Raw genomic sequence first — 25,812 nt, 5'->3', positions numbered from 1 at the left:
CTGGGACCCTGAATAGGCTCTGTGGTTATGGCAAATGAATTAGTGAAGGTTTGGGCCTGGGGTTAGGGTTGGAAACACACATGTTTGGGCTGAAAACATTCACTTTTGTCACTACAAACATGGCTTAACATGTCTAGAACTGTCTTTAGAAAACACCCACTGATGTCATTAGCTTACAAACACCACTGAACGTGTCCTGAGCTGCTGTTAAAAAACACTCCCGTTTGTTTGTCTTGAACATTGGTTGCCATCCACCATCTGCTCCTCCTCCTGATGAGAAATTCAGTTTGTTTAATCTGATCTATATCATACGTATGAAAAGTACAAATGCAAATGTCTTGCAGAAATGAACATTGACAACATTTTATTCTGGGGACTGGGCTGCAAGTAGGAGGAACATCAGACCAGTGTTTCCCAACTGGTGGGTCGTGGTCCAAAAGTGGGTCATGGGTCAATTTTGAATGGACCACAAGTGACTCAGGGAAGTGTGAAATTTATAAAAAAAACAACAATCTGTATTTTGAAATCCAGTGAATTTCTAACACAGAGCTTTTAGCGCTGTTTTCCTCTGTAGAGTGAGTGATTAATGGACAGCTACTTGACAGAGACAGCAAACTGGTGGCTAGACCAGTTGGGAGCCACTGCATTAGACTGTTAATCAGTTTGCTTAATTGTAAGCAAATAAAGTTGAGGGAGTGTGAGAGACAGCAGCTGAGATATTCTGGCTTTAAGCCCCTCGTAAGGGTCTAGCGCCAAAAAAGTGAGATCCTACATTTCCCACAGTGCAACTGAATAGTGTCTTTCATCGGACCCCGCAGTCTCCTACATGTTCTTACATTTTTTTAAACTCCACACCTCCAGTTTGTAGTGCAGACTGACTGCGTCTCAATCTCAAGCTTAGATAACCTTAGTGACATCATCAATTACAACTTCACAAAGCTTCCTCCAAAGTCAAAGGATTGTATAATTTATAAGTGTACATTGTTCATAAGTACTGTCACAGGCTGACTACTCCTCATGACGAGTGAACTGATCTGCGTGTATAATATTGGTGGAGTGCCCCTTTAATTAGTCTTTTATTGTCACTGTCATCAATGCTTTTCAAGTATTATTCATGAATGAAGTGATTCTCAAAGTATTCCTCTCCAAAGATGTGTGGTTGTTGTGTAGATCTGATCTGCTTCAGCTACTGTAGAATTAATGCGCAAAGAGTGCATTAAAAAGCTTCTTAATCACAGAAACAAGTACTTGTAATTAAATACTTTTCATCCCTGACCATAATTAAGACATTTTCTGACATGTCTTCGTCCTCTGCTGGTGGAAGTCTGACCTGTTTACACTGTGTACCTTTCATCAGCTTATTGCTTATCTCTATTCCACTCTATGACTCTATTATATAACTTGGGCTTGGTGGTGTTATTGCCAGCAACAATAACATTTACTGAACCTCCAATCTTTCAGTCAGCTGGGAGAGAAACCAGCAGCTCCTCATTCTTTTCTTCTGTTTAAGACTCAAAAACAGTAAATACACAATCTGTACCATCAAATGTAGCCATAATAGTCCTTTTATTGTTTTATTATTAACAAGTAGTAGCACATGTTGACGTTGGAGGTAGTCTTTGGTATTTGTCAGCTCTCATCTGATGATATGTTCATTGTGAGCTCCCTCGTTTTGGGACCGGAGCTCTGTTCATATTTTCTCAGGCTTGTCTCTTCTTCTTCCTAAAAAATAAATGAAGCATGGCAATGAAATGTCACCTGTCATTTTCACCTGCCTCAGTATCACCAACAAGTAACAGGGAAATAGTAAAGCAAACAGAAATGGTCATGTTGTATAAATCACAGCTTAAATGCAAAAAAGGGAACCGTAAAATAACAAAATCACTGTGAGTGGAAGAGGTGGTCCACACAGACCTTTAATGCAGCTTTCAGCAGGTCCTGAGAGGGCAGCAGGCAGACTGCTTCACCCAGGAAGGTGATGAGGACGTGGAGGACATCAGACCAGTCACCCACAGTCAGCATAAGCACCAGTAAGGCTCCCAGTCGCAGCACTACAGTGTGCAGCAAGGCCTCTGTGCCAGTCTGCCGCTGCTGATCCTCTGTGCAAAATGAATAAAACAAAGTTAAACAGTGATGCTAAACGGTCTTTTCTGCCCACAGCAGTATAATCACACAATACTACCTTTTTAAAGAAAGGATGGTGTTTTTGACATCATTTGTAAGGTTTTGTCTCATATATGCTGTTTTTTATGTCTCATTTCATATATAAAGCTTTATTAAAACATCTGCATACAGACTCTCACACAACTTGTGCAGTATAATTTGAGTCTAATTTATCCAGTCGTATGCTCAGTACTTCCCAAACAGAAAGCTCTTTCCAACGTGGAACTGAACTTATCTATGCTCTCGTAAAAGCCAGACTTCATTGACAAAAACAGATATTTTACCTCGCTGATAACAGGAGCTGCTGATCTAACACTGCCTTGATCATTACTTTGTTTGTTTATTGTGTGACTTTGCCGAATCTGAACTAACCCTTTAAAATACCAAAGTCACTCAATAACACAAACAACAAGCAGCTCCTGTGTTCACTGAGGTAAAATCATGTTTTTAACAATGGAGTTTGAGACCATAGACAAAGTTCCGCTTTTAGTTAATTTTTAACTATGAAGGTTTCAGTGAAAAAGCATTTGTTTGGGAAGTACTGAGCATAGGACTGGATAAATAAATTTGGATTACACTGCACAAGTTTTGCGAGAGTTTGTGAACGGATGTGTTGATTTAGTTTTGCTGTTGTTAAAGGCAGAACCCTGTGACTTCAATTCATCACACTTGTCTACATTTTTGCATTCTTCGTTCCTCGTTGGCATGCGAGAAACACAAAGATTTCCTCACAAATTCACCCAGGGTGAGTAATAGCTATACAAATGGTCATATGGGGGGTGAAGTATTCCTTTAATGAGGTGATCTAATCTAATTAAAATGTTTTCCATTCTTCAGAAGTCTCAATCACCTTGGTTGTAGAACACCAACATGGTGTAGCAGAGTGTCAATGGAGTCCATAACTTAAGAGCATCCTTCTGGGACAGGAAGTGGTCATAAACCGTCGCGGTGGAAGCCACAGTTGCAAGAGCAAAGGCCAAGATAACCGCTCTTTGCAGTGAAGCCAGTATGGTGTGTCCGGACGCCAGGAGGCTGATACACTTCCCACAGTAACGCTCTCTACTATGTAGTGGGTAGAGTCTGACCACATGGCTCAGCAGACTGTGGCTGACACTTGCTAGTGCCCAGCTGAGAGCAGCTGCCAGAAACAAGCTGATGGAGCTGTGTGGAGCCCCCTGATGGAGGAAGTCAAGAGTACAGGTGAGGCAGCACCCTAGGGAAAACTGGCACTGGATCAGGAGCAGGTCTAGGCCTCTGCCACTGGCATCCTGAGTTCAGACAGATACAGGAGTGTGGATGAGAACACGTCACATCAGTGTTAGAAAGATCAATACATTGAACACAGAGCAAACACTTAAAGTACACCCACACACAGACATTAAACAAACCTAAATCAATAGGTTATCAGCTGCTCTGTTGATTTGTTTAACACCACTCACCAGTCCTGCTGAAGTCCAGGCAGAAACAGCTCTCAGAGAAAACTCCAGCACTATCAGAGAGGAAACCCTTGAGCCCACCAGAGACAGGAGGATTGTCAGGGACCAGAACTGGAGAGCTGATCTCCACTTTCCTCTCAGAGCATTGCCAGGTGAGGATGACCCCTGTTTGCTTTCAATTTCAGTTTCAGTCTCAGTCTCAGAATCACTGTGTGGAGCAGAAAATTAGACCATAAATACCCTGCACATAAACATATACAATCTCTTCTTTCCTTTTAATAGAATAAACTCACCTGCATGTTTGAAGAAAGTTGTAAACCCTCGTCAAATTGCACAGCACTGATACTCCACATGCACCCACGAGACCTTTGAAGCACAAATAACGTCACAGCCAAAAAGTAAGTATGGAAAGAAACAACTATGCACAGAAATTCTGCCACGTAAAATAAAAATATTCGATCAACTCACCTTGTAAAAAACAGTCTATTGGGTTTGAATGAAAAGACGTTCCCAGGATCCAGGAGAAGGGAAAAAACATGTTTCTGTTTTCCTTATAACTCAACACGGACACACACGCACAAAAAAGTGCTACGATGTCTCACTCATGCTGCTTCAATCTAGGGAACCTGTCAGTTAATGCTGAATTTCTGTGAGCCAATCCGTCACGTTGCCTTCATTTCCTCCTGCTGATCAGGACTGAGTGTGCTCCATGTTTAAGGTTCAAAGGTCAAATGTGATTGGAGTGTGGCTGTCGATCTAATCATTTTCTGATGATGAAAGAGGCTGAAAATCCTCTCAAAAATAAGATTAGACCTACAGAGCAATCAGACACCTTTAAAGTAGCTCTAAATAAAACCACATCCTGTTTACAATGCACCGTGGGTGTTGTGTATTTCAAATATGCAGCACTTGAGAGGAAGAGGGATAAAAACAAACTCTCACAAACCTTTATCATACAAAAAATTACTTTATTATTTTTATCAACTTCTGTTCAAAAGGCTCAAAGTACCCGTAAGTTAAACTTGTGTACATAAAATCCTCAGATTAAATGACATCCTTATCTTTAAGTACCAGTGGTTCATACGTCAGTGAATAAAATCATTCCTATCAGATGGTTTTCTTTACACACAACAGACAAGGCAGCTAGAATTACATGTTCAACTGTAACAAATCACTGCAGCCACACTGGGCTATAAATATGGAATACAGACTTTATGTTTTAGTTATCCAGACTTGTCCTTCGTCTCATCGGCACTACAATAAAATATGCCTGCAAACCCCGTGCATCAAACTCCTCTTATTTTAGCTTTAATGCGAGGCGACATGAAAGACCGAGATAGTGGCTGTGATTTCATCGTTTGAGGTATTAAAGGTAAAACATTTCAACATGTGATTTAATGTAACTGAGAAATTAGATGGGAAAGTCTAAAAATCATTTTTTAGATGTTCATCTTTATCAAGTACTTGAACGCTCATCCATCTTCTTTACTCCAGAGTGAGTCTCTCTTAAAGGACTAGTTTGACATTTTGGGAAATATGCTGATTCACTGATGGAGAGTTTGATAATAAGATAATACAACTCTCATGTCTGTGCAGTAAATATGAGGTGAAAGCCAGCAGCTGGTTAGCTTAGCTTAGCATAAAGACAGGAAACAAGGGGAAACAGTTAGCCTGGCTCTGTTGAATGGTAACAAAATCCACCTTAGCCGCACCTCTAAAGCTCACTAATGAACATGTTATTTTTTTCAATCTGAACAAACAGTCTAAAAATGACAGTTTGTTGTTTAATGGTTATGTATGGACTGTTCCCTGGCTCTGAGCAGTTGCCTGGCAACCAGCAGAGACTCCAGAAAGTCAATAGTCCAGCACGTTAATTCCTGTAAAATGGAAAATGTACTTATTTACACTTTGGTTTTGGTACAGATTGAATCAGTCACTGACACTGAATTGTCAAACATTTAGTTTTATAGGTGCTGGTAGGTTAGTTTGGACGGAAGCAGGCTAACAATTTCCCCGTTTCCAGTCTTTATGCTAAGCTAAGCTAACCAGCTACTGTACAGGCATGAGAGTGGTATCAATCCTCTCGTCTCACTCTCTGCAAGAAAGCGAATAAGTGCATTTACCAAAATGTCAAACATTTGCTTTAAAGTTAGGGTTTCATTAACTGGTGGACCACTTCTATGGCTGTAACTGAGTCCAGTCAATCGGGCGTTTAAGATGTTTTAGCTCCTTCCCTTGCTTGTTTCCTTTGCTGCCTGCTGCCTCAACAGATCCCAGAACAGCATGCTGAGCACTGTGTGTGGGGCCAAGCGCAGGAAGACAGGGCCCATGCCTTTATACAACCCCAGCAGGCCCTCAGCTTGGCACACCTTCAGCATACAATCTGAAAATCCATGGTACAGACGGCCCTGTAAGACAGATAAGGACAACAGTGAGTCTCCAGAGCGTCTATCTTAGTATGCATTTATCTGGAATACATCTTACAACAGTCTTTTGTGACCTTCGCAACAGTCTTTTGTCTTTGAGGCGTGGACTTGTGTAAGTTTAAGTTTATTTTACTTTATTAATCCCCTGAGGAGAAATTCAATGTTTTCACTCTTGCTTGTCATTAACACACAGGTCCGAAAGACACACACATGCACAAACAGGACCTATACATGCACAAAGTGGAGAGATGTCAGAGTGAGGGGGCTGCCCTTGGTGAGGCACCCCGAGCGGTTGGGGGGTTCGGTGCCTTGCTCAAGGGCACCTCGGCAGTGCCCAGGAGGTGAACTGGCACCTCTCCAGCCACCAGTCCACGCTCCATATTTTTGGTCCGGACGGGGACTCGAACGGACGACCCTCCAGTTCCCAACCCAAGTCCCTATGGACTGAGCTACTGACTGAGCTACTGCTGCCCAGCTACTGCTGCGACTTGAGTCACAAATATGATGACTTCAGACTCAACCTGACTTGGACTTCAACACCAATGACTCGTGACTTCAGCTAGACTTGAGCCTTTTGATTTGAAAATACGTGATACCATACCTAAGTCCAAAAATGTAAAAGTACGTTATTTAAAAAGTGTGCCACGAATCTATTCATTTCCTGAATAAAAGTCAGTGCAATTGATTCCCAGCAAGTTGACACATTATTCTCCACATCCACTTTCTTTGAATCAATCCAACAGCATTATCTGTTCAGAAGGGAACCATGAAGAACTAACTTTATGTTACTGAGCACCAGTTAGAAAAAAATCGCAGAGACACAGCAACTTCCATTTTTGTTCAACATTTGAAGTTGCACAAAAAACAGTAAGTCAGGGCTAATATTAACATGGTTAGCGAGCTTATGCTTAGCCAACGTTAGCTTAGGAGCAAGTACGTTTTTAACAAACTTACTTTGACCAATGAAAACAATTTTTAAATGTATTCAGGATCTTTATAAATTTAATTTATGATTACTCTGTTGTTAAAGTAGCATTACATTTGATAAAGAGCGTATTTCGACTTGTTTAGGATTCAAAACTCAAAGTTTATGACTTGGGACTTGATTTGGGACTTGTGTGCAAAGACTTGAGACTCACTTGTGACTTACAAAACAATGACTTGGTTCCACCTCTGCTTTTGTGTGATTCTTGAGAGCAAGAACAAATTTTATCACATCAGGTCACTCACCCTTCGTAACTCATCCACCGGCTGGTTGTAGAGCCGTGTGCTAATGACATCAAACGGCGTCATGGTGATCGCCACAGCGACTCCACTGATCATGGCGGCCAACAGAGCCGTGAGCCAGCTGTTTGGACTAAACCACTGCAAGCACAGAAAGAAACTGATTACGGACTGAGGTTTTTTTGGCTGATGGCATGACGGCATCTGTTCAGTGACATGTCGTGTAAATATGTCAGCTGTTTATCACGTCTACCTGGGTATGTGACACCCAGTCCTTGGCGGAGGTGAAGGTTGCCAGCTGAGCAGCTGATCCCACCATGACTCGAGGCACGGCCCCGTTCACACCCCTCCAGAGACCAATTAAACCGTCTCTTCTATAGATGGTAACAAAGGCATCAGACGCTCCCTGAAATGGCAGGAAACAAAGACAATGGTGTTTGGGGAGTAGCAGATAATAGCACAAATGACACTGTGTATGTTCTTCTATCATGCAGTGATAGAAGTGTGTTTCTGATATAACTTTGAGTCATACCAGCTCAAAGTAGTCTGCTTATAACAGACGTTTAATGTCCTGTCTTTAAATGTATATTTGTGGCATTATTCATGAATTATATTACAGAATTTATACATTAACATTACATGGCATAAGTACAAAATTTACTCCAAAATACAGTATCTTTTAGTGTTGCAATGTTAACGAAGTACATTAACTCAATACCTCAACACTGTACATAAGTAACTCCATGTTATGAATCTTTATACTTCTACTTCACAACATTTCAGAGGGAAATATTATTCGTTTTATTCAAATCTGTTTACTTGACAGATGAGAATGATATCAGGGTTAGATGTCCTGCACTAACAGGTTTATCAAAACCAACAGAAGGGTGAGATAGTGCTCAAACCAGCACAGTTCATACACACCCATTCAGTCCTGAGAAGTCTAATTAGGGAGCATAACTAAAAAACACCTGTGGATGTACTCTGTGCTATTGTTACTTTTACTTACCCCTAAATCAAAATTACAAAATTTTCCTCTTACCTGCAGTGCTATTTATCAGTCTAGATTGTTTTGGTGTGAGTTGCAGAGTGTTGGAGATATCAGCCGTAGAGATGTCTGACTTCTTTCCAGTATCATGGAACTGAATGTCACTCCGCTTGTACTGCTCAGAAATACATTAGATAAACTCAACAGCAGAAATCATGACCTGGTTACTCAAGATAATCCACAGACCTTGTTGTGAGCAGTTTCATGTAGGAACTATTTTCTTTCTACACCTCCCAACCATGGCATTGTGCAGAGAGATGTATGCATCTACACATGACAAGAGGCTCATGCTTGTGACAGTGCAAGATGTAAAACATTGATGGCGTCCTCCTTGGCTGAGCTGTAACATTAGCTAGCTCAGCGGTGCTAATTAAGCTAGCAGAAGATGCACGCTTTTGATACGGTTGGTGGGTGTAGTTTGGTAGAAAGAAAATAGTTCCCATATGAAACTGCTCACAACAAAGTCTGTGGATTATCTTGAGTAACCTGGTCATGATTTCTGGAGAGAGACATTGCTGTTGAGTTTTTCAAATGTATGTTTCTGGCACTTTGTGCACCACAAGCTGAGTGTCATCTAGTTCCATTATACTGGAGGGAAGGAAGACATCTCTATGGCTGATATCTCCAATACCAAAACCACCTAGACTGATAAACAGCACCACAGGTAAAAAGAAAATATGTATTTTTGATGTGGGGGTGAACTGTCCCTTTACGTAAAGCATCTGAATGCATATTACTATGACATAATTCTAGATAAAACAACTTCTAATGGATTCATGTGTGTTGCTTTCAACATCTCTGTCTTACCAGATGGTTGTGCTGGTGGCCCACTGCAATGGTCTCCACAGTCTGAGCCTGCAGGTGGGTTTTCACCTATGAAGAAAACGCAGCACACATAGTTTAATGCACATTCAGACTGCAGCGGACACTGTGCCAAAACTGAGTCTAAGTACAGACAAAACCAGACTTGTCACTAAGTCGGATAATGTCTGCGCCTGATGCCAGGGTGAGTTACATAACAGTGACAGGTACAGTAACTCTGCTGATGTTGTCCTGGCATGAGTCACATCACAAACTTGTTTTAGCAAATTCTTCAATGATTCCTTTGCACCATGAAGAGGCCTCTCTACTCGATCTCATACAGAGTGTCAATACAACAACCTTGAGTCCTCCTTCCCTCACTCACTGCCAGCACCAAGGAGCCACAAGATACTGGGTATTTTTAGCAGCAGTGGGTAGGTTGAAGCAAAGTGCAGGGTATATTTAGTGACCTAGATATAAACAAATGTGTCCTGAAACAATATTGTCTTTCCATGGCGGTGATCAAGGTCAGATGCTTTTAAATGTATTGACTGGCAGCCGAAGCAGACAAACAACAACACGACTGCTGTGGCATTAAAGGGGACATGCAGAGGAGATTAGTAAGTTGTGCTATAAATCAAGAGACAGTGACATTTGAAAAGGGCGTGGATGTCATAACATGATGAGTCTCATCTGGTTTTATAGATGCACATTGAATCTGGATGTACTCTGACAAATGAAAAGCTGAGTGGGACCTGGATGTGGACAGGCTGGGTGGCGGCTGCTCCTCCAGGTGGATAATAAAACAAAATATATCAAGACTGACTTTGGTTGAGTCAGTGTAAGATCATACTGTTTTATCATGTATTCTAAATGTCTTTAAATTAGGCACATTACACACCCTTGTAATGTCACTTTGCCTCACGAGACCTCGTGTTGGATGAAAATAGATGTAGGACATTTGAGACGCCTTTGAAACTGAGCCGGTTCACTCTTCTGTCTCCGTTTGTGATGAATTACTATGCTGCTTTTCAGACGCCGGACGGTTTGCAGTGTCATGTTTGTAATGTCACATCTGAATTTAAGTTTTCCAATTCTGTTTATTCTTTCCATCTTATTAAAAGTGTGACACCCAGTCCTAGGCTCTTGTTAGGTATGTTTCCAAACAGTTTTATTCTGCCTAGGAAAGAGAAAATGATGGTTGAAGTATGTTTGCTACAGGCAAGGCGTTCAATTGCACTCTCCTGGAAAAATGTGTGTTGCCCCCTCTCTTGGCTGTTGGTTGACGGATTTAACAGTGATTTTGGGTCTTGAAAAACTCACCTCTATAGTGAGAAATAGGGCTTCTGGGTTTATTGATATTTGGGAAATGTTTTTGGAATTTGTAAAAGATGGTGACATTGAAGATGCCTTGAAAATGTAACGCTTAGAACATGCTGTACCCAGTTCTAAATGTGTGCTTAAATTAAATTATATTATTTATATTATCATCTGTTCCCATTTAAACTCCCTTTAGTAATTCATTTTTATTTTCCTTTAGAGGATCATAAAAGTCATTATTAAAAAGACAGGTTGACATTTTTCTATCTCCAAACAATACTCACATGTCCATCTGTTCATTGAAACAGTTTTTGGTTGCTGTAATGTTCCCTCCTGCTCATACTGGTCTGCAAACGATCCCCTTCTAAGGTGATTTTAATACACAAATAAAGTGTGTATTTGCCATATTTACAGCAACCAAAACTGGTTTCAGTGTACATATGGGTGAGGTACATTAAGCTCATCCAATGCTGACTGATATGAATAAACAAAATGAACACCTCTGGCTCTATGATGTTGCACAAGTTTTGTACTTGTTAATTAATAATGTAATCTAACGAGCCTGTCGCTTATCTGTTATCAAAGCTGACATGTGTATGACGTTGCTGTGGATACCTGCCAGAAGCAAACATGGTGTGATGTCTCGTCATAGATGATGAAAATCAGTGTGTTGGCGTTATTCAAACAGTGAGGTGTGTTTGCATAAAAAGAACGTTACGCTGAAACCTTTTTGCATAATATATCCGATGCTTGCAACAGAGGACGATTACTCATTTCGTCTTTCCACACAAGCTCTCGTCTTCTTTTAGCTCATGTCAGTTGTTGGGCTGTTAATTAACTTGTTAGGTTTTCTTTAACATGCTGTCTTGAGTGTAACCTAATCAGGTGAGCCTCTCTCAACAGTACACAGGGTTTCAATTTCCTGTCTTGTCTTGTTTTTTACCTGTTTGGCTCACACATACACAGATACCATAAAATGACATCATGGTGGACACATAGACGTGACTGTAATACTCTGGACATACGTCTTTGTTTTATATAGTGACTGCCACAGTATAAATGAACCTAAATAAACTTATAGTGCTGACCTGTAGTGACCTAAAGAGGCCAGGATCCAATCAAAGGAGCTGCAAGACGATAACCAATGTAGGAAATTGACAGAAACCCTAATGTTTCTCCAATAATTGAAAGGTTCTTGCCAAATACTGTGTAGTTTTACCTCTTCTTCCTCTACAAACTCTTCAGATTGAAGTCTGAGAGTACAAAAATGAGTCTTCACTCATTCACTCAAACTCATGAGGGGTCACAAGCTAAAAGTACAGGGAACCGCTGTGTTTAAGGGTGAAATAAAAAGAGAAACTTTAGTAAACGTACCAGGTAGGCAGGAGAGGCAATGAAGGCACCCAGAGCCCCGGCCCCTGCCCCTGACAGGAGACTCCCCCCGTGGAACGAGGTGATGCCCAGAGCTTCACAGTAGGAGTAGGACCCCAGCCTCACACCGTTCATCACCGCCTGGTACATCAGCCCGACTGAGAGCCCCTTCTGCAGGCCCCGGAGCCCATCTGTGCGCCCCACCACCCAGAGCGCCTGCAGGACTCCTCTGTAGTGTCTCTGGTAGGACCCCCGCGCACGCAGCTCTCCCTGAAGCTGCAGACGGGTCTTTACAACCTCCAGGGGGTTGGTGAACACACAGGCCGCGCAGCAGGCAAGAGCGCCCATGGCGAAGTCTAGAGGGGGCCAGACAGCTGGAGGGGGAGGCGAGGGGCCGAGGACGCTGCGGGGAACAGCCGGTGCCATCCTGTGGGGAGGCTGGGCACCAAACACAGACTCTTGTGGTGAAGGCTTAAGTAGCTGAGCACTAGTCATCCCTGGGAAGTGTTTGTCCTGTTAGTGCTTGTGATGACTTGTTACCCTTTGACTCAGTTTGTGAGGGAACAGGGAGGGTGTGTTGTACAGAACAGGAAAGTTGCACAAAATCAGCTTTTGCGATGAGTCATTTAATATCTGTGCGTGTTTCTCCAGTGACACAGCAGGCCAGTGTGTCCTTCAGTCGTTAGCTTCTTTGACTGTCGGTCGGTCCAAAAGAGGCACCACCTGCAAGAGAATGTATTCATGTTGAAGTACACGCTTTAAAAATAGTGAGGCTCAGGTGTGTTTACAAAGGCTCAGACCTACATATGAGGACAGAGAGCGGACAAGAGGAGTCCTGCTGGAATGAAAATATTCAGGTTTTAGCTCAGGCGACAGACACACTTGTCAGAAAACACTCCCTAAGCTTGCAACACCGCTGCACCTGCAAAATCAGGTAGACATCTTTGAGAGCAGACATGATCACCTGACGCAAAGCCACACACCACTCCAGTCCAGCTCATTCAAACCATCAAACAACTACACAAACAAGCTCAGCACAAGCACCACAGGCAAACACACTCAAATGAAAAACTCCTCTCACATCCCTTTTTAAAAAGTTATATAGTATGTCCTGAGTCTGGATACTTCATTCAGAAACTCACAGTGTTCAGTGGTCCAGTGCAGCTCCATTCTTCCTCCCTCTCTCCCCCATCATTGTAAACATGTGTTCTCAGCACATTCATTGTCAGAGTCTCCTCCCTCCGACTCTCACCACAGCCAATACAGCTCCAGTCCTGTGTGCCACATCACCAGGTCCCCGAGTCTGCACCAATCACACAGCTCTGCTCTGCCCCTGCTCTGGTCCTATAGGAGCTCTCTGGGTAAAAGGTTATTGTTGGTCACAGAGGGGGGGTGGAGTGTCTGAGGGAAAGGAGAGCAGGGACCAAAGGCTGACTGAGTTAAGTGCCTAAACAAGGTTAATCTGCTGAAGATAGTGGGGATAATCTCAGGAGCAAAACAAACAAACCTGTGCTCTGTTTTTACCTTGCACCACGTGATTTAATGTTGTTTTCCCCTTATAGGCATCATTGTTTTGTAGACATTTGGAGCATAAATATACATTAACAGAAATGGAAAATAATGTGGTGGATGTTAAATATTCGCAAATGCTCAGAAGCAATTCTTGTAAAGTTGTGTTGACTATAAATTACACTCAGTGCAAATTATACTGCTCATTTCTCTTTTTATGTGCTGTATGTAAAACAGCCACTAGAGGGTGCTCTTTAATGCTCTATACATCACAAATACTCAGCTATGACTTAATAATTAAAATGAGATTTTATGCTTGAGAGTTTATGCTTATCTTGGAAACAGCAGAGGACCAAAACAGTCTGATCACAAGGGTCAATGTGTAGCTGTTCAGGAGCTTTCAACTGTTTCACATGATCTTGGGCTGTAATAATTTAAATCCTTTAACACAAACTGAACATGTAACTGTGAAATGTAATCGCTGCTTAATACTTAACGTTTTTTTTTTTTAGTTTTTTGTTTTTTGCCTCTTTTCTTATGTTTCTGGATATTAATCTTTGTCCTTTCACTTTTACTTTTTCATTCAAAAATATTTTCAAATGCACGATTGGAAACCTGACACATTTTTGGAGTTGCTCCTGCACTGTAATTTGAGCACCTGTTAATAAAAACAAATTTTTGCAAACTTGAACATCCAGACCACTGATAATTAGATTGAATAAAATAACTATAATAAACTTAAAGGACTAGTGTGTTTGATTTAGTGGCATCTAGCCGTGAGGGTGCAGATTGCAACCCACTGAAGCTTCTCCCACATGCCAAGTGTGTAGGAGAACTACAGTGGCTGATGCAAAAACGCCAATGGCTCCCACTGTTTCGTTTGTCTGTTTTGGGCTACTGTAAAAACAACATGGCAGACTCTTTGCAAGAGGACCCGCTCTGTATGTAGATATAAACTGCTCATTCTAAGGTAACAAAAACACAACTCTTATTTTCAGGTGATTATAAATAAATGAAAACATAGTTATTAATATTAAATGCCATTTCTGCCAATAGATGCCCCTAAATCCTACACACTGGACCTTTAGAGAAAAATAAATCTGATCGAACTTCTGCTTGAGAAACTTGATTTCTCTCAACTCAAATTTTTAGATCCAAAATGACTGATTGAATTCCAATTACTTTAATATAGTTCTCTGAATACTGGACACCTACACTCATTAAGCAAATTCAAATCATGTTTAAGTTGCACTACTTGAAATGACATTGAAAATGTTTAGAAGTTCCAACCGAACACATTCAAAGATAGTTTCAAAGTAAAATAGCCGACTACTGTAAATTTAGTATCCATCTATCCATCCATTTTCAACCACTTATCCGAAGCTGGGTCGCAAGGGCAGCAGGCTGACCAAAGTGCTCCAAACACCCCTCTGCTGCCCAGCAATGCTTTCCTGCTGCTTATAAATCCAATTATGGCCCTTTTTTGATTCCAACAGTTGAGACTGAAAGCTTATGCTCAGAAAAAAATGAATGAAAAATTGATTTGAACATCTACATATCAATGACAACTCAGCAAACTCCATCTACTGAGGAAGATCACGATTGAAAGCTCCAGAGCAGCTACTAAAGGACCTTATGATGAAATCTTTTTGTCCACGCAGTAATGTTTGGTAGACTGAAAACACACACACACACACACACACACACAGCAGGAATTTTAAGACTGTGACAGAGCAGACATGGAGGCTTTTATTGTTTAACTATGTTTATAGTACAGTGCCACATCTCTCTCCCACATGGCCTCCGACACACATTAGTCAACAACTTTTAACCACCACCGTGCACACGTAACACACACACACACACAAACACACACACACACACACATACACACACGCACACCGTTTTCAATGTAAACATTGCAGGCTTAAAGAGTGATACAAAAATCAAGGTAGTCTTCAACCGCTCTCTGCGTCCATTCTTCTGGAGTTCCTCTCTTCCAAGAGTTCAGAGGAAGGTGACACAGGAAAACAGAAATGTCTTTGTTTGGTTGATCACCTTTTGGGGAACAACAAAAAAAAAAAAGTCCAGTTCTCTCTAATCACTGCAGTCACAAACACACACAAACACACACACACACACATACACACAGTCAGGATTCTCATTCAACCAAATGTTTTTATCAAAGTGTAGTTAAAGTGTTGTATTTTGAATGCTTGCAGTAGGCAGAAGGGAGAATAGTGACTTTATGAAGTGGAACATCTAACAATGATTATGTTCTTTTCCTATAATCCTTTCTATAGGAAAAAGGCCTTGTGTGTGTCAATTCCCTTGTGTGATCACAGGGTGGAGCGTCCGTCTTCCCAGTCCTGCCCTGGAGCTGCATTACCTTTTAGCTCGTACAAAGTACAAGGCGTTGGTTTTAGGGTAGTACTTCACATTCTGTTTCTTGTCCATGAGGCCCCCAAAAATGATGAGCTCTCCCCTGCCCTGTACCACCGTGTGAAGGCTGGTCTCAGGTGGCCCTGTGACCGCGGCGGGAGTCCCGTTCCCGTAAACTCTCCAGGACACCACCCCGGCCGACTTGGCCCTGGACACATCCAACACGTACATCTGCATGGGCTTGCAGTTGAGAGACTGGTACAGAGGTTTCCCTACGTTCAGGCTTTGGGGTGGGTGATGGCCAAGACGCCGTGCAATAGGTGGGATAGCATGTCCATCAGCACCAGCAGCCTGTGGAGGGCTGGAGGATGATGACGGAGGGGTTCCAGGAGGACCTGCTCCTCCTCCACCACTTCCTCCTCCAGGAGAAGCCCCCTGTGTCTGAAGGGAAGACGATGACGATGAAGACGGTAAAGATGAGGAAGATTTGTTTTTCACTGCCTCCAGACCTCGTCGTAAGGCGGCGGGGGACACTGCTCCTGGGGGTGTGTGTGGGGAGCCTGCAGGAGGTGTATGCAGGCCGTTGGTGCTGGGCACCTCAGGGTGGTGAGCGGCAGAAGGGGGAGAATCCCAGCCATAGTCTGTGGAGGCAGGCTGGAGAGGGCGAGAGGGAGGAGATGCAGCCTGCGCTGGGCTGGTCCTTGGTGAAGGGGAGGATCCATTTAGTAACGGGGGGAGTGGAGGAAGAGGAGGGCTGTCTGGGCCTTGCGAAGGAGACTGCTGTTGGGATGAGGATGGGCTTCCTTCTCTGGCACTTCCTCTCGCTGAAGGCCGAGGTCTTAGCGTGCCCCATCGGCCATTTACACATGGAGCCTCTTCAACAGCTCCCAAGACGACTCCGGCGGCCCCGCTCCGAACAGGAGACTGGGAACGCAGGGAAGGCGGTTCGGGGCCCAGAGGGGCAGGTGTGGCACTTATGGGGGAGGGCCGAGAGTTAAGACTTGGGCTGAGTGGTGCACGGCCGGATGGGGCCTGTGAGAAAACTACCACACACTGGCCCACCTTAGGGTGCACAAACAAGATGAGAAAAACGACACATTAGTGATCAATCTAATTATTACACACACAGATTTGAAGAATAGGACTGACAGCTCGGACAGACACTTACTCTACAAGCTGGGTGACACCACAGCTCTGGAGCCCCATGATCCTCGTTTTCCACCTGCAGCTGCTGCCACCTCCATGGTGGAGTGTCCATGTGGAGGAGCCAGGCATCTTTAAGGAGCTTTAACACACAAGACAACAGGACAAGTCAAAACTGTAGGCACTTATAGCCACGTGGAACATTTGAAGATATGGATGTGTCGTTCTGATACTAGAAGGAAGTGCAGAAAAAATACTTACTGCATTAGGGCCACCACACCCTCCCAAGATGAGCAACGTCTGATCATCAATCACAATCTAGCAGAACAACATTTAATTAATTTAACACTTAATTTAATCTGAAAACTTAAGTGGACACTTTCTTGCCCAATGTCACCCACTTGCAAGTGCTCAGAGAGGGCAAAGCTGTTCTTCTGGGTCTGAACTTCAGCAGCACTTGAAATAACGACTTTATTTTCAGACATTGGTAGGACCTTGTTTAAAAACGCATTTAAATGAGCAATATAACCATCCTGATTGTTAAAGCCTTACTTGTGATTGGCCTCCTCGTGGGTGGGGTGATGGGCCAGATATGGGTGGTTTGGACCAGGACCACTGCTCCAGATCCAGAACCCAGACTTCATTACTCCTGATCAGAACAATCAGAGGGAACAACAACATGGTGAGAGGTGACAGCTGCAGATTTAATTCAGCAGTATATTCAAACTAACAAAGTTTAAAACTTATAGCTTAATATATAAGGTTTTACATGATCATTGCATCCATTTATGTGGTGCAGTGGGGTTGGTTACTTGCTTTTGAGAAACATTGATCAGATTTGTCAAATAAGACCTGTCTAGGCTGTGTACCAGCTCCCCTGCCACTTGTTTTTTAGGTTTTAAGCCTCTAGCCATGTATCCACCAAACAGACGTAACCTGTATGGACATGTGACCAAATTCTAGATCTGTTCAGCATTTCCACTGCAGACAGTACTCTTAAATGTAGGCAGGGTTGCTGCTGGATAGCTGCATCACTGCTCCATCCAGCTCTCACTGTATTTCTTCTTCACCTAAAATGCAAAGGTACGTCTACAGTAGGTTTGCAACAGTATGAGATTTTTTTTGGTACGACAAAGGTCTCAGAAAATATCGCAGTTTTATGGCATCACGGTATTACAGAATTATAATGAGTTGCAATGACTCTTAAAGGTATAAAATGGAAGGAATGGAATTTTTGGTTGAACAAGTTTTATTACTAGAATTGAAACTTGAAACCATTTTAATGGAACTATTTGTAAAAAGTCTCCCTGTTGTAAATAACTAAAACAACAGTGAGACTCTCTGTCCAGCTGCATTTTTTAAGTATCGTAGATAAGCAAATGTACATGATAACCGGTAACTAATAATGGTATGATAACCATTAATTTTCATATCATGGTATACTTTGAAAATGGTATACCGCTGCAACCCTAAACTACAGTGATTGTACTGTATGCTTTACTGAGGTGACGTAACTATATTACCTCTGTAAATTATACACTCACAGTCACCTGACTCCCAAGGAGTCAATGACACTTTTATTGCCCTGTCATCTTTACTGTAGGTTTGATGAGCAAAAAGTTACAGATTTCACCTTTAATCTGTGCAGCTCAGACTTCAATAATGTATAATAAAATAAGTGATACATGCATACATTTGCCGTGCTCCTAGTGATCCTCCAAACACCACCATGGTGTTTCCAATTACAGAGGAAGAGTGGCCAGCCATAGGTGGAGGTCCATGTGTCGTTACTATACAGTTCCACCTGAGAGACAGGAAAAAAACAGAATCACAAAAAGGAAGAAAAAGATAATGATGATGATGAAAAGTCAAACTGTATAAAGTTGGCCCATCACTTGTAATAACTAAATCCTTTAAGTGCCAGTACTGAAGTGTCTCTCACCAGTTCTTTGAAGGAGAGTAGGTGTGGATTTCATCAAAAAACCTTTCTGGTTGGTGCAGTGGATAAGGGCTGGGGCGAGTCCATCCCCCAAACAGCACTAACAGATCTTTGTGCATTACTAGAGTCGCTCCAGCTTTAGGAGATGGATAAGAGCCTGGAAAAGGAGACAGCAAAATATGATTCAGACTGTAGCTAAACATGCACGATGTTATGTGTATGTGTAAATAAATAATCCAATAAATATTTATCCAAAAATATGTTAGTGAAGGAAAAATGTATTACTTAACTACTTAAAATCTTAAGTGAAAATGGCTGAACAGAAATGGAAAACATGGCACACAGTAAGACTGCGTATTTGTTTTGCCACCTCACATACAAGTGACAAAAATGTTTAGAAACACAAAGATTAATCTTCTGATGCAATAGACCAAATCTCTTGTGGTAAATGCTCTTCACACACATATCCACCTCTAAATCCTTCGCATGCAATTTCATAAAAAGACACAGTAAGCTCTAAAGTTTACAGCAATAAAATGCAAGTGCACTAGTAAAATAATGTCACTACCATCCATTTCATCAGTGCTTCTTTGTTTTTTTTTATTACCACCTCCTCAAATACTGTGTGCTCAGCTGCTGCTGCTGCTGCTGAGCATCTGACTACTACATTCACTTAATGTGGTTCACCCTCCCACAGTTTCCCTTACATAAGCCCCATGAGCAGTTACTTTTTACCAGAGCTACATGTTGTAAATTTCTGTTCCCTGTTGGCCTTCACTGCTCGTAACCTCCTCGTACCTGAGGCTAAAGGGCGGATCCACTCCTTGCTGTTGAGGTCAAGTCTCCACAGATCATTGAAGGCAGCATTGCAGCTACTCTGAGTGCAACCCCCAAACACATACATGGACTGGTTTGAGTCATAGTAACATGCACCTGCAACACAAAAACAGAAGAATTAACAACAACTTCATAGCAAATAAAGAGCTTCAAGTGTTTTTAGATTTGATCTTAAGAATCCGAGGCTACAGTCAGCAAAATTCAGATTTATTCTACGTTAACAAAAGATGAACATTGAGAAAAATGACCTTTTATGTCCATAAATTAAGCTACAGCATTTGACAGTGGACATGTGCCCAATTCAATATTTATAGCAAATCAGTGTTGAGTTAAAAATACAAATTATCAAAGAACATATCTATTTAAAAAGTCAAAGCTGCTGATAAAAATGTTTGCATCAGTCTGATACTGAAAACATGAACGTGGGCTGCCTCCCGAACACTAAATCTATTTTAAGTGTTGTTGAGATCCATCAGACAACAAAATTGATTAAGTGTCTGATGTTGCTCTTTTCATGAATCACTAATCTTGCGCAGGGCAGAACCCATTTTAACTGCTGCATACTTGACTCATAGTCTGATCCACAGCTACAACCGCACAGAATCATTTTCAGATGATGCATAATGTGAAGTTCTATATTTTATATTTCATTTTAAAGCAACATGTACTGACTGTGTGAGAAGCGCTGGGTGATCGGGGTTCCTGGATATGGATATGTGCGACTTTCCCACTGGATATTTCCCTCCTGGACAGCTCTCAAGAAACCGTGGTAGCACTGATAAGCGACACCTAGTTCAGATAAAACAGTAATGAGCAAAAGAAACACAAAAAATTGGACAATGAGCACATTTAAATAAGTATTACTTTCTAAACGTTCATCTCAGGAGGTTAAGTAAAGTTTATTTGTATAGCACAAATACAAAATCACAAAGAAGTTAATACTGAAAACAAATTAGTAAAATCAAATTAAAAAGACAGATAGCAATGATTCCCAGTACATGGCAGACAAAATAAAGCACAGCAGCAGCAAATTAATAAGGACAGATACAAATAAACCAGTTAAACGCTTTTGGGACAGGTTAACCAAAAGCCTGTCTGAGTAAAAACATCTAAAGCTGTTTCATAAAAATATGAAATGAGTTCAGGGATCGCAGTGATAAGGGGAGGGAATTCCAAAGATTGCTTGAAATGCATAGTCATCTTAGGTTTTATAGTGGGCTCGAGTGACGCCCAGTAACTTTAGCTCAGATGATCTAAGAGCCAGATTTGGCATATATATGAGCGGAGGAGGTCAGTGATATACTGGGGAGTGCATCGCTCTAAAAGTTAGCACCAGTAGTTTAAAATGAATATGAAGTTTAATAGGACACTGGTGATGTGAGGATAAAATCTGTGTTATATAAGAGCTGAACAGCTGCATTGTGAAGAGCTTGAAGGTACAGTAAAGTGGGATATAGACAGGTTAAAAAGAGCATTACAATCATCTAAATGAGATGAAATAAGGGCATGAAGAATCATCTCCATCTAACCACAGATCTTAATTTAGCTGTGTTCCTCAATTAGAAAGTACACGATCGCACAAGATGACTGATGTGACTTTCAAGAGACGGGATGGTCAAAGATGACATCTAAATTATGAATATTATGCTAAGCACAAGCACTTTAAAGCTAAATTTCCCAGCTCTGCTACGCTTGTAATGCCCACTGACTCCCGCTGTAAGATTAATCACTCCATCAAATGATTCAGTTTTACCCAAGAATATGTAAATATGAGAGGCATACCTTTAATGAGGCGATACCACTGCTTACATACGAGTGCAGCGGTCTTGTGCTCCTGGTAAGGTGAGAGGAAGGACAGGATATATTCGAGAACTTCCTCTGGCAACTCCACCATTGTTCTCCCCCCTCCTTTGGCACCACTGTCCATGTTCCCTTCTTGTCTGCAGGACCCCATGTTTGCCTCCTCTTCCTCCGTTATCCCGGCAGGCTCTGCACCATCGTCCTCTGTATCCATGGCAACAAAGCATCCATCCTCATTGTCAGGGGAGCGGGACATTATTGTCTGTTGAGACATGGGGAGACATGCTTGTGATGTAATGTTCAGGAGCATCAGCTGCAATCAGCTACACTATGACAGTGATTAAAGTGATTGGCCTTTTATTTTAGCAAAGTCACCCATTTCACACCTGACCTATATATATATATATATTGGATTTCTGCAACTCATATTTAATGAGGATGAAGTCTTAAACAAAACTGGTTTGGTCTGATGTAACCCAAGAAACCCAATGACACTGCAAAGCTATAACCACCATGTTTGTGGTATTTAGAGCTCATCAGTCTTAATTGTCACATCCATTGTGTGAAACGGGTGGTGCCCTTTCTTTACACTTAGCAGCTGCCCCCTCCATGTAGCACGTCCCTCTTATATCGTTAGCTACCTCTAACTAGCTGTCGTTAGCCATAACATAGCCAATTAAATGTTGGAATGCTAATGCTAAGTACCACCTAAAGCTAACCACATTGGAAAAAACATTAAACTTGTGATATGTCAGACGACTAAACGAGTAACAACTTAGGAAACAAAACACGGACTAACCGGCGTGTACATGTAATTAGATTTAACGTTTGATCCTTAGACAATATATGCTAGCACTAGCTAACGCTAGCTAACTGGTCATGAGCGTCCAACGTTAGCTTACATTAATGAATCTTTAGCTAACGGTATGTAGCAACAGCTAACATGTTTTTTCATAAATACATCTGCTTGACAAAATGTGTCTTCTTGAGTATCTTAATGACACGACAGCCTTTCATAGCAGCAGCCTCGGCTAACGTTACACCCAGTAACTCACAGGCTACCTGGCTGTTATCTTCAGTCTGCTGCTGATAATCTTTGCTAACGTTAGCTCGAGCACAGGCTGTGTGCACTTCATTAACTAGCTCCTCTAACGCCGGATAAATACTGACAATTTCACTCTGTAAACTGTTGCTGCGTTATCATTTACCGTTGATGTAGTCGTGGTCTTTTGTGGGCTTTGAGTGTGTATCTCTGCTCTTCTTCCCCCCGGTATCAGCTCCGGAGGTTCCTCTGCAGCCTCCAAACAGTCGCCATCTTCCGCTCTGTGAACAGCGTCCTCCGCAGCACAGCGACGCTGTAGCAGCCGCTGACTGTGTGTGGTACCAGGGTGGGTCCTCTGTGGCCGACACTGCGCCCCCAGCTGCTGTGGGCAAATGTGATGCCCAGGGGACAGTAGGAATTATCCCATAATTACCCAAATTTAACATGTAGCAAAGAAACATTATAGGCTACTGTAATATAATCAATTATTGCCTAATCTTTGGGAAATCAATCAGTAGATCAATCTGAGAGTGGATGATATCACAGCAACTGGAAACATCAACATGACTTAGTAAACTGTCAAAACACCATTTATGCATGAGCATATGGTTGCCATTGGTCTTAAAGAAATATGGGCCATTAACCTCATTTGGTTATAGTAATGAATGACATAAACTAAAATGCAGACTTTTATTAACCTTTTATCAGTATCTCAAAGAAAGAAAGAAAGAAAGAAAGAAAGGAAGAAATCTCCAAGTCTTTGGACATAAAGTGATGTATTTTTCCACCTGTGACCTCATCACACCTACAAAAAAGTCACCATTTGTGATACTTGATTTTTAATTTCATTTTTGCGCAATTTAAAATACACACAATGACAGAAATAACAAATAATATACACTACAGGAAGAGGCAGAAAACCAAGTGGGCTTATGTGAGGCCTCCACCTAAAAAAAAGTAAAATTTCAAATTTAAAAGCAGGAAAAAGTGTGCCTTGCATGAAAGTGTGTGTATGCATATGTATCTGTGTATGTATGTGTGTGAGTGGGTGCAGATCTACATGAGGAGGATACTGGTTTACAGACTGACTTAGAGAACTGTCAAAACACCATTTATGCATAAGCATATGGTTACCACTGGTCCTAAAGAAATATGGGGCATTGACCTCATTTGGTTGTAGGAAAGTATGACTGTTGAGAGTGTAAATGCATGCTTTTATTGTGCTTTCATTAGCATCTCAAGTAGAGAGGAAAAGAAAGAAAAGATGATCAGGTTTTTTGTCATAAAGTGATGTCTTTTCCGCCTGTTACTTCATCACATCCACAAAAAGCCACCAGTTTTGATACTTGATTTTTAATTTTATTTGTGCACAATTTAGAATACACACAGTGACAGAAATATCAAATAATATACAGTACAGGAAGAGGCAGAAAGCCAAGTGGGCTAACTTGAAGCCACCACCTAAAAAAAGTTAAAATTTCACGATGTTATAAAGAACACAAAAATTAACATAGAGAACATAAACTACTTACAAAAACATATATAACAATAATAGGAAGTCAATAAAAGCAGAAAAACATGTGCGCCTATATCTCATAGATCTCTGGACAATGCAATGAAATGACTGTATTAAGTCTACCTGTTTCTGATGTGTTATAAGTCTGAGCTTAATATTGCTGTGATTTCATACCCCAGTGTTAACCATATAACATCCATAATTCATCCCATACTTTTTATTCATGCAATGTACTAGGATGTTCGAATCAAATCTACATTAATGCATTTAAGGAGCCCTGCATGAATAACCACTGTCTTTGCTGTTGCAGACCAAAATCTTCTTAATGTTTCCACATTGATGTTAGAATCCTATCACACTAGACAAACAAACATTGTATAAACAATGAAATAACAACCTATAAAATGAATAACTTACATGCATTCTTGTGTAAGAAATCCTGTTTTATTATAAGGCAGACATTAAAACTATAGGCTGCTATGTTATTAATATAAAGCACCTAAACCAGGCTTGGACAATTTTATCTTCACTTTCATTTTCAGTCCACGCTGCACCTCCTTTGGATAGACAAGGTAAAAGGGGTGGTAGTTCAGACTTACAGATGCAGAGATGCAGACACTGTTCTCTTTATGCATTCATGGTGTGTGCACAAAGAAAGAACAAACATTACTGCAGCAGTGTTGACACTTGTGAGGCAGGCAAAGTGATACATCTGCAGTGTTTTGTGGCTACTATCTGTGTGTTTGAGATGGTACATTTTAGCATACAAAATGTTTTTCAAGTTTACTTGTAATAGAAAGAGGAATGTGCAGCCACTGACTGTGTTACCATAGCATTAACAATGGGTCTGTTCTATTCATGTGGTCCAGTAAACCATGACAGTGTGACAGCCAATCAGCATGGGATTGTCAGGATTCTGACACTGAAGTAGCTAAATAAAATTCAGTCATCATTTATTTCATTATTTATACGTATGCTTTTCCTACTGTTTTGTGTCCAACATCACTTTTGTTAACTTACAATTCTGGTGCTCAATACTGTATATTCTCTGTCTTCTAGGACTTTTCTCCTTGTTACTTTTGTAAGGGAAGGAGAAAAAAATGAATAATAATAAATGAAAAATAAAAACTCTACTAAGTGTAATCAAAATCCATTAAAATTTCATTAAGTGATACATTTTATTTGTTTATTTATGCAAGAAGCAGCCTATAGGCCTACCTCATAGATCTCTGCACCATGCAATGAAGTGTCTACATTAAATCTATCTCTTTTTGATGTGTAGTAAGGCCAAGCTTAATACTGCTGTGATTTCAAACCCCAGTGTTGACCAGATAACATCCATAATTATCCCATACTTTTTATTTGTGTATTGTATTAGGATGTTCAAATCAAAAGCTACATATGTTTGATGCATTTAAGGAGCCCTGCATGTATAAATTGCATGCACAGTCCAGATGTTTAGAATAGAAACCACAAACCGAATCAATCACTAATCTAAAATCCATGTTATCTGCTTTACATTTGATTCATATCCTGGTCCAAATATAATGAAAATTCATTAATATTTAATAAAAGTATTTCTTCGGTTATTTTGAAAGCGTTGCATTCACGTAACTACCGTCAATTTCCACATTCGACTGCTGGTCTACAAAACTATAAAGATTGGTATATTGCTAATCTCTCCAAATTTACAGATGATACTCCAAATAAATTATGATCATAGTCCTATTCTGAAAATGATTTCACTTTGGGTGTTTATGTATCGTAATGTATTGCAATTTTTGACTAGTGACCTACGTGAAAACAGTACTGTATCTGTCGGTGCCTCTCACAAGACCTGAACGCAGCACTTCCC

General features: G+C 41.2%; 3 protein-coding genes across 3 annotated transcripts; all 3 read right to left on the bottom strand.

Moving 5' to 3' along the window:
- Positions 1-1,545: 1,545 nt before the first annotated feature.
- Positions 1,546-4,442, bottom strand: LOC126386228 (transmembrane protein 82-like). The gene is made up of 6 exons (XM_050038431.1): positions 4,068-4,442; positions 3,893-3,965; positions 3,603-3,807; positions 3,014-3,431; positions 1,915-2,099; positions 1,546-1,722 (listed from the first exon to the last, which is right to left on the bottom strand). Exons 1-6 carry the CDS (start codon positions 4,135-4,137, stop codon positions 1,630-1,632), a joined length of 1,044 nt encoding a protein of 347 aa, XP_049894388.1. The 5' UTR covers positions 4,138-4,442; the 3' UTR covers positions 1,546-1,629.
- A 104-nt stretch (positions 4,443-4,546) lies between these two features.
- On the bottom strand, positions 4,547-13,053 carry slc25a34 (solute carrier family 25 member 34). Its single transcript, XM_050038432.1, has 6 exons — positions 12,932-13,053; positions 11,793-12,512; positions 9,105-9,170; positions 7,503-7,655; positions 7,256-7,390; positions 4,547-6,007 (listed from the first exon to the last, which is right to left on the bottom strand). Exons 2-6 carry the CDS (start codon positions 12,282-12,284, stop codon positions 5,822-5,824), a joined length of 1,032 nt encoding a protein of 343 aa, XP_049894389.1. The 5' UTR covers positions 12,285-12,512; positions 12,932-13,053; the 3' UTR covers positions 4,547-5,821.
- A 1,974-nt stretch (positions 13,054-15,027) lies between these two features.
- Positions 15,028-22,759, bottom strand: fbxo42 (F-box protein 42). The gene is made up of 10 exons (XM_050038745.1): positions 22,608-22,759; positions 21,382-21,661; positions 20,272-20,388; positions 19,561-19,695; positions 18,766-18,919; positions 18,517-18,627; positions 17,376-17,472; positions 17,085-17,141; positions 16,849-16,965; positions 15,028-16,742 (listed from the first exon to the last, which is right to left on the bottom strand). Exons 2-10 carry the CDS (start codon positions 21,653-21,655, stop codon positions 15,684-15,686), a joined length of 2,121 nt encoding a protein of 706 aa, XP_049894702.1. The 5' UTR covers positions 21,656-21,661; positions 22,608-22,759; the 3' UTR covers positions 15,028-15,683.
- Positions 22,760-25,812: the final 3,053 nt, after the last annotated feature.

Source organism: Epinephelus moara, chromosome 24, assembly GCF_006386435.1.
Source record: "Epinephelus moara isolate mb chromosome 24, YSFRI_EMoa_1.0, whole genome shotgun sequence".
In the NCBI taxonomy this organism is placed as follows: Eukaryota; Metazoa; Chordata; class Actinopteri; order Perciformes; family Serranidae; genus Epinephelus; species Epinephelus moara.
The sequence above is the reverse complement of the archived record's forward strand: the minus strand, read 5'-3'. Positions and strand labels throughout refer to the sequence as shown.

What these genes read in the sequence shown, in the direction of transcription:
- LOC126386228 (XM_050038431.1), bottom strand. Translation starts at nt 4,137, where the DNA reads ATGTTTTTTCCCTTCTCCTGGATCCTGGGAACGTCTTTTCATTCAAAC. An exon ending in CCTGGACTTCAGCAGGACTG is followed by an intron (nt 3,432 to 3,602) that starts GTGAGTGGTGTT and finishes GTCTGAACTCAG; the next exon opens with GATGCCAGTGGCAGAGGCCT. An exon ending in TGCTGAAAGCTGCATTAAAG is followed by an intron (nt 1,723 to 1,914) that starts GTCTGTGTGGAC and finishes TTTATTTTTTAG; the next exon opens with GAAGAAGAAGAGACAAGCCT.
- slc25a34 (XM_050038432.1), bottom strand. Translation starts at nt 12,284, where the DNA reads ATGACTAGTGCTCAGCTACTTAAGCCTTCACCACAAGAGTCTGTGTTT. An exon ending in TTGCCTCTCCTGCCTACCTG is followed by an intron (nt 9,171 to 11,792) that starts GTACGTTTACTA and finishes TTTTCTTCATAG; the next exon opens with GTGAAAACCCACCTGCAGGC. An exon ending in ACTGGGTGTCACATACCCAG is followed by an intron (nt 7,391 to 7,502) that starts GTAGACGTGATA and finishes CTGTGCTTGCAG; the next exon opens with TGGTTTAGTCCAAACAGCTG.
- fbxo42 (XM_050038745.1), bottom strand. Translation starts at nt 21,655, where the DNA reads ATGTCCCGCTCCCCTGACAATGAGGATGGATGCTTTGTTGCCATGGAT. An exon ending in TACTCTCCTTCAAAGAACTG is followed by an intron (nt 18,628 to 18,765) that starts GTGAGAGACACT and finishes CCTGTCTCTCAG; the next exon opens with GTGGAACTGTATAGTAACGA. An exon ending in CACGAGGAGGCCAATCACAA is followed by an intron (nt 17,142 to 17,375) that starts GTAAGGCTTTAA and finishes TTGTTCTGCTAG; the next exon opens with ATTGTGATTGATGATCAGAC.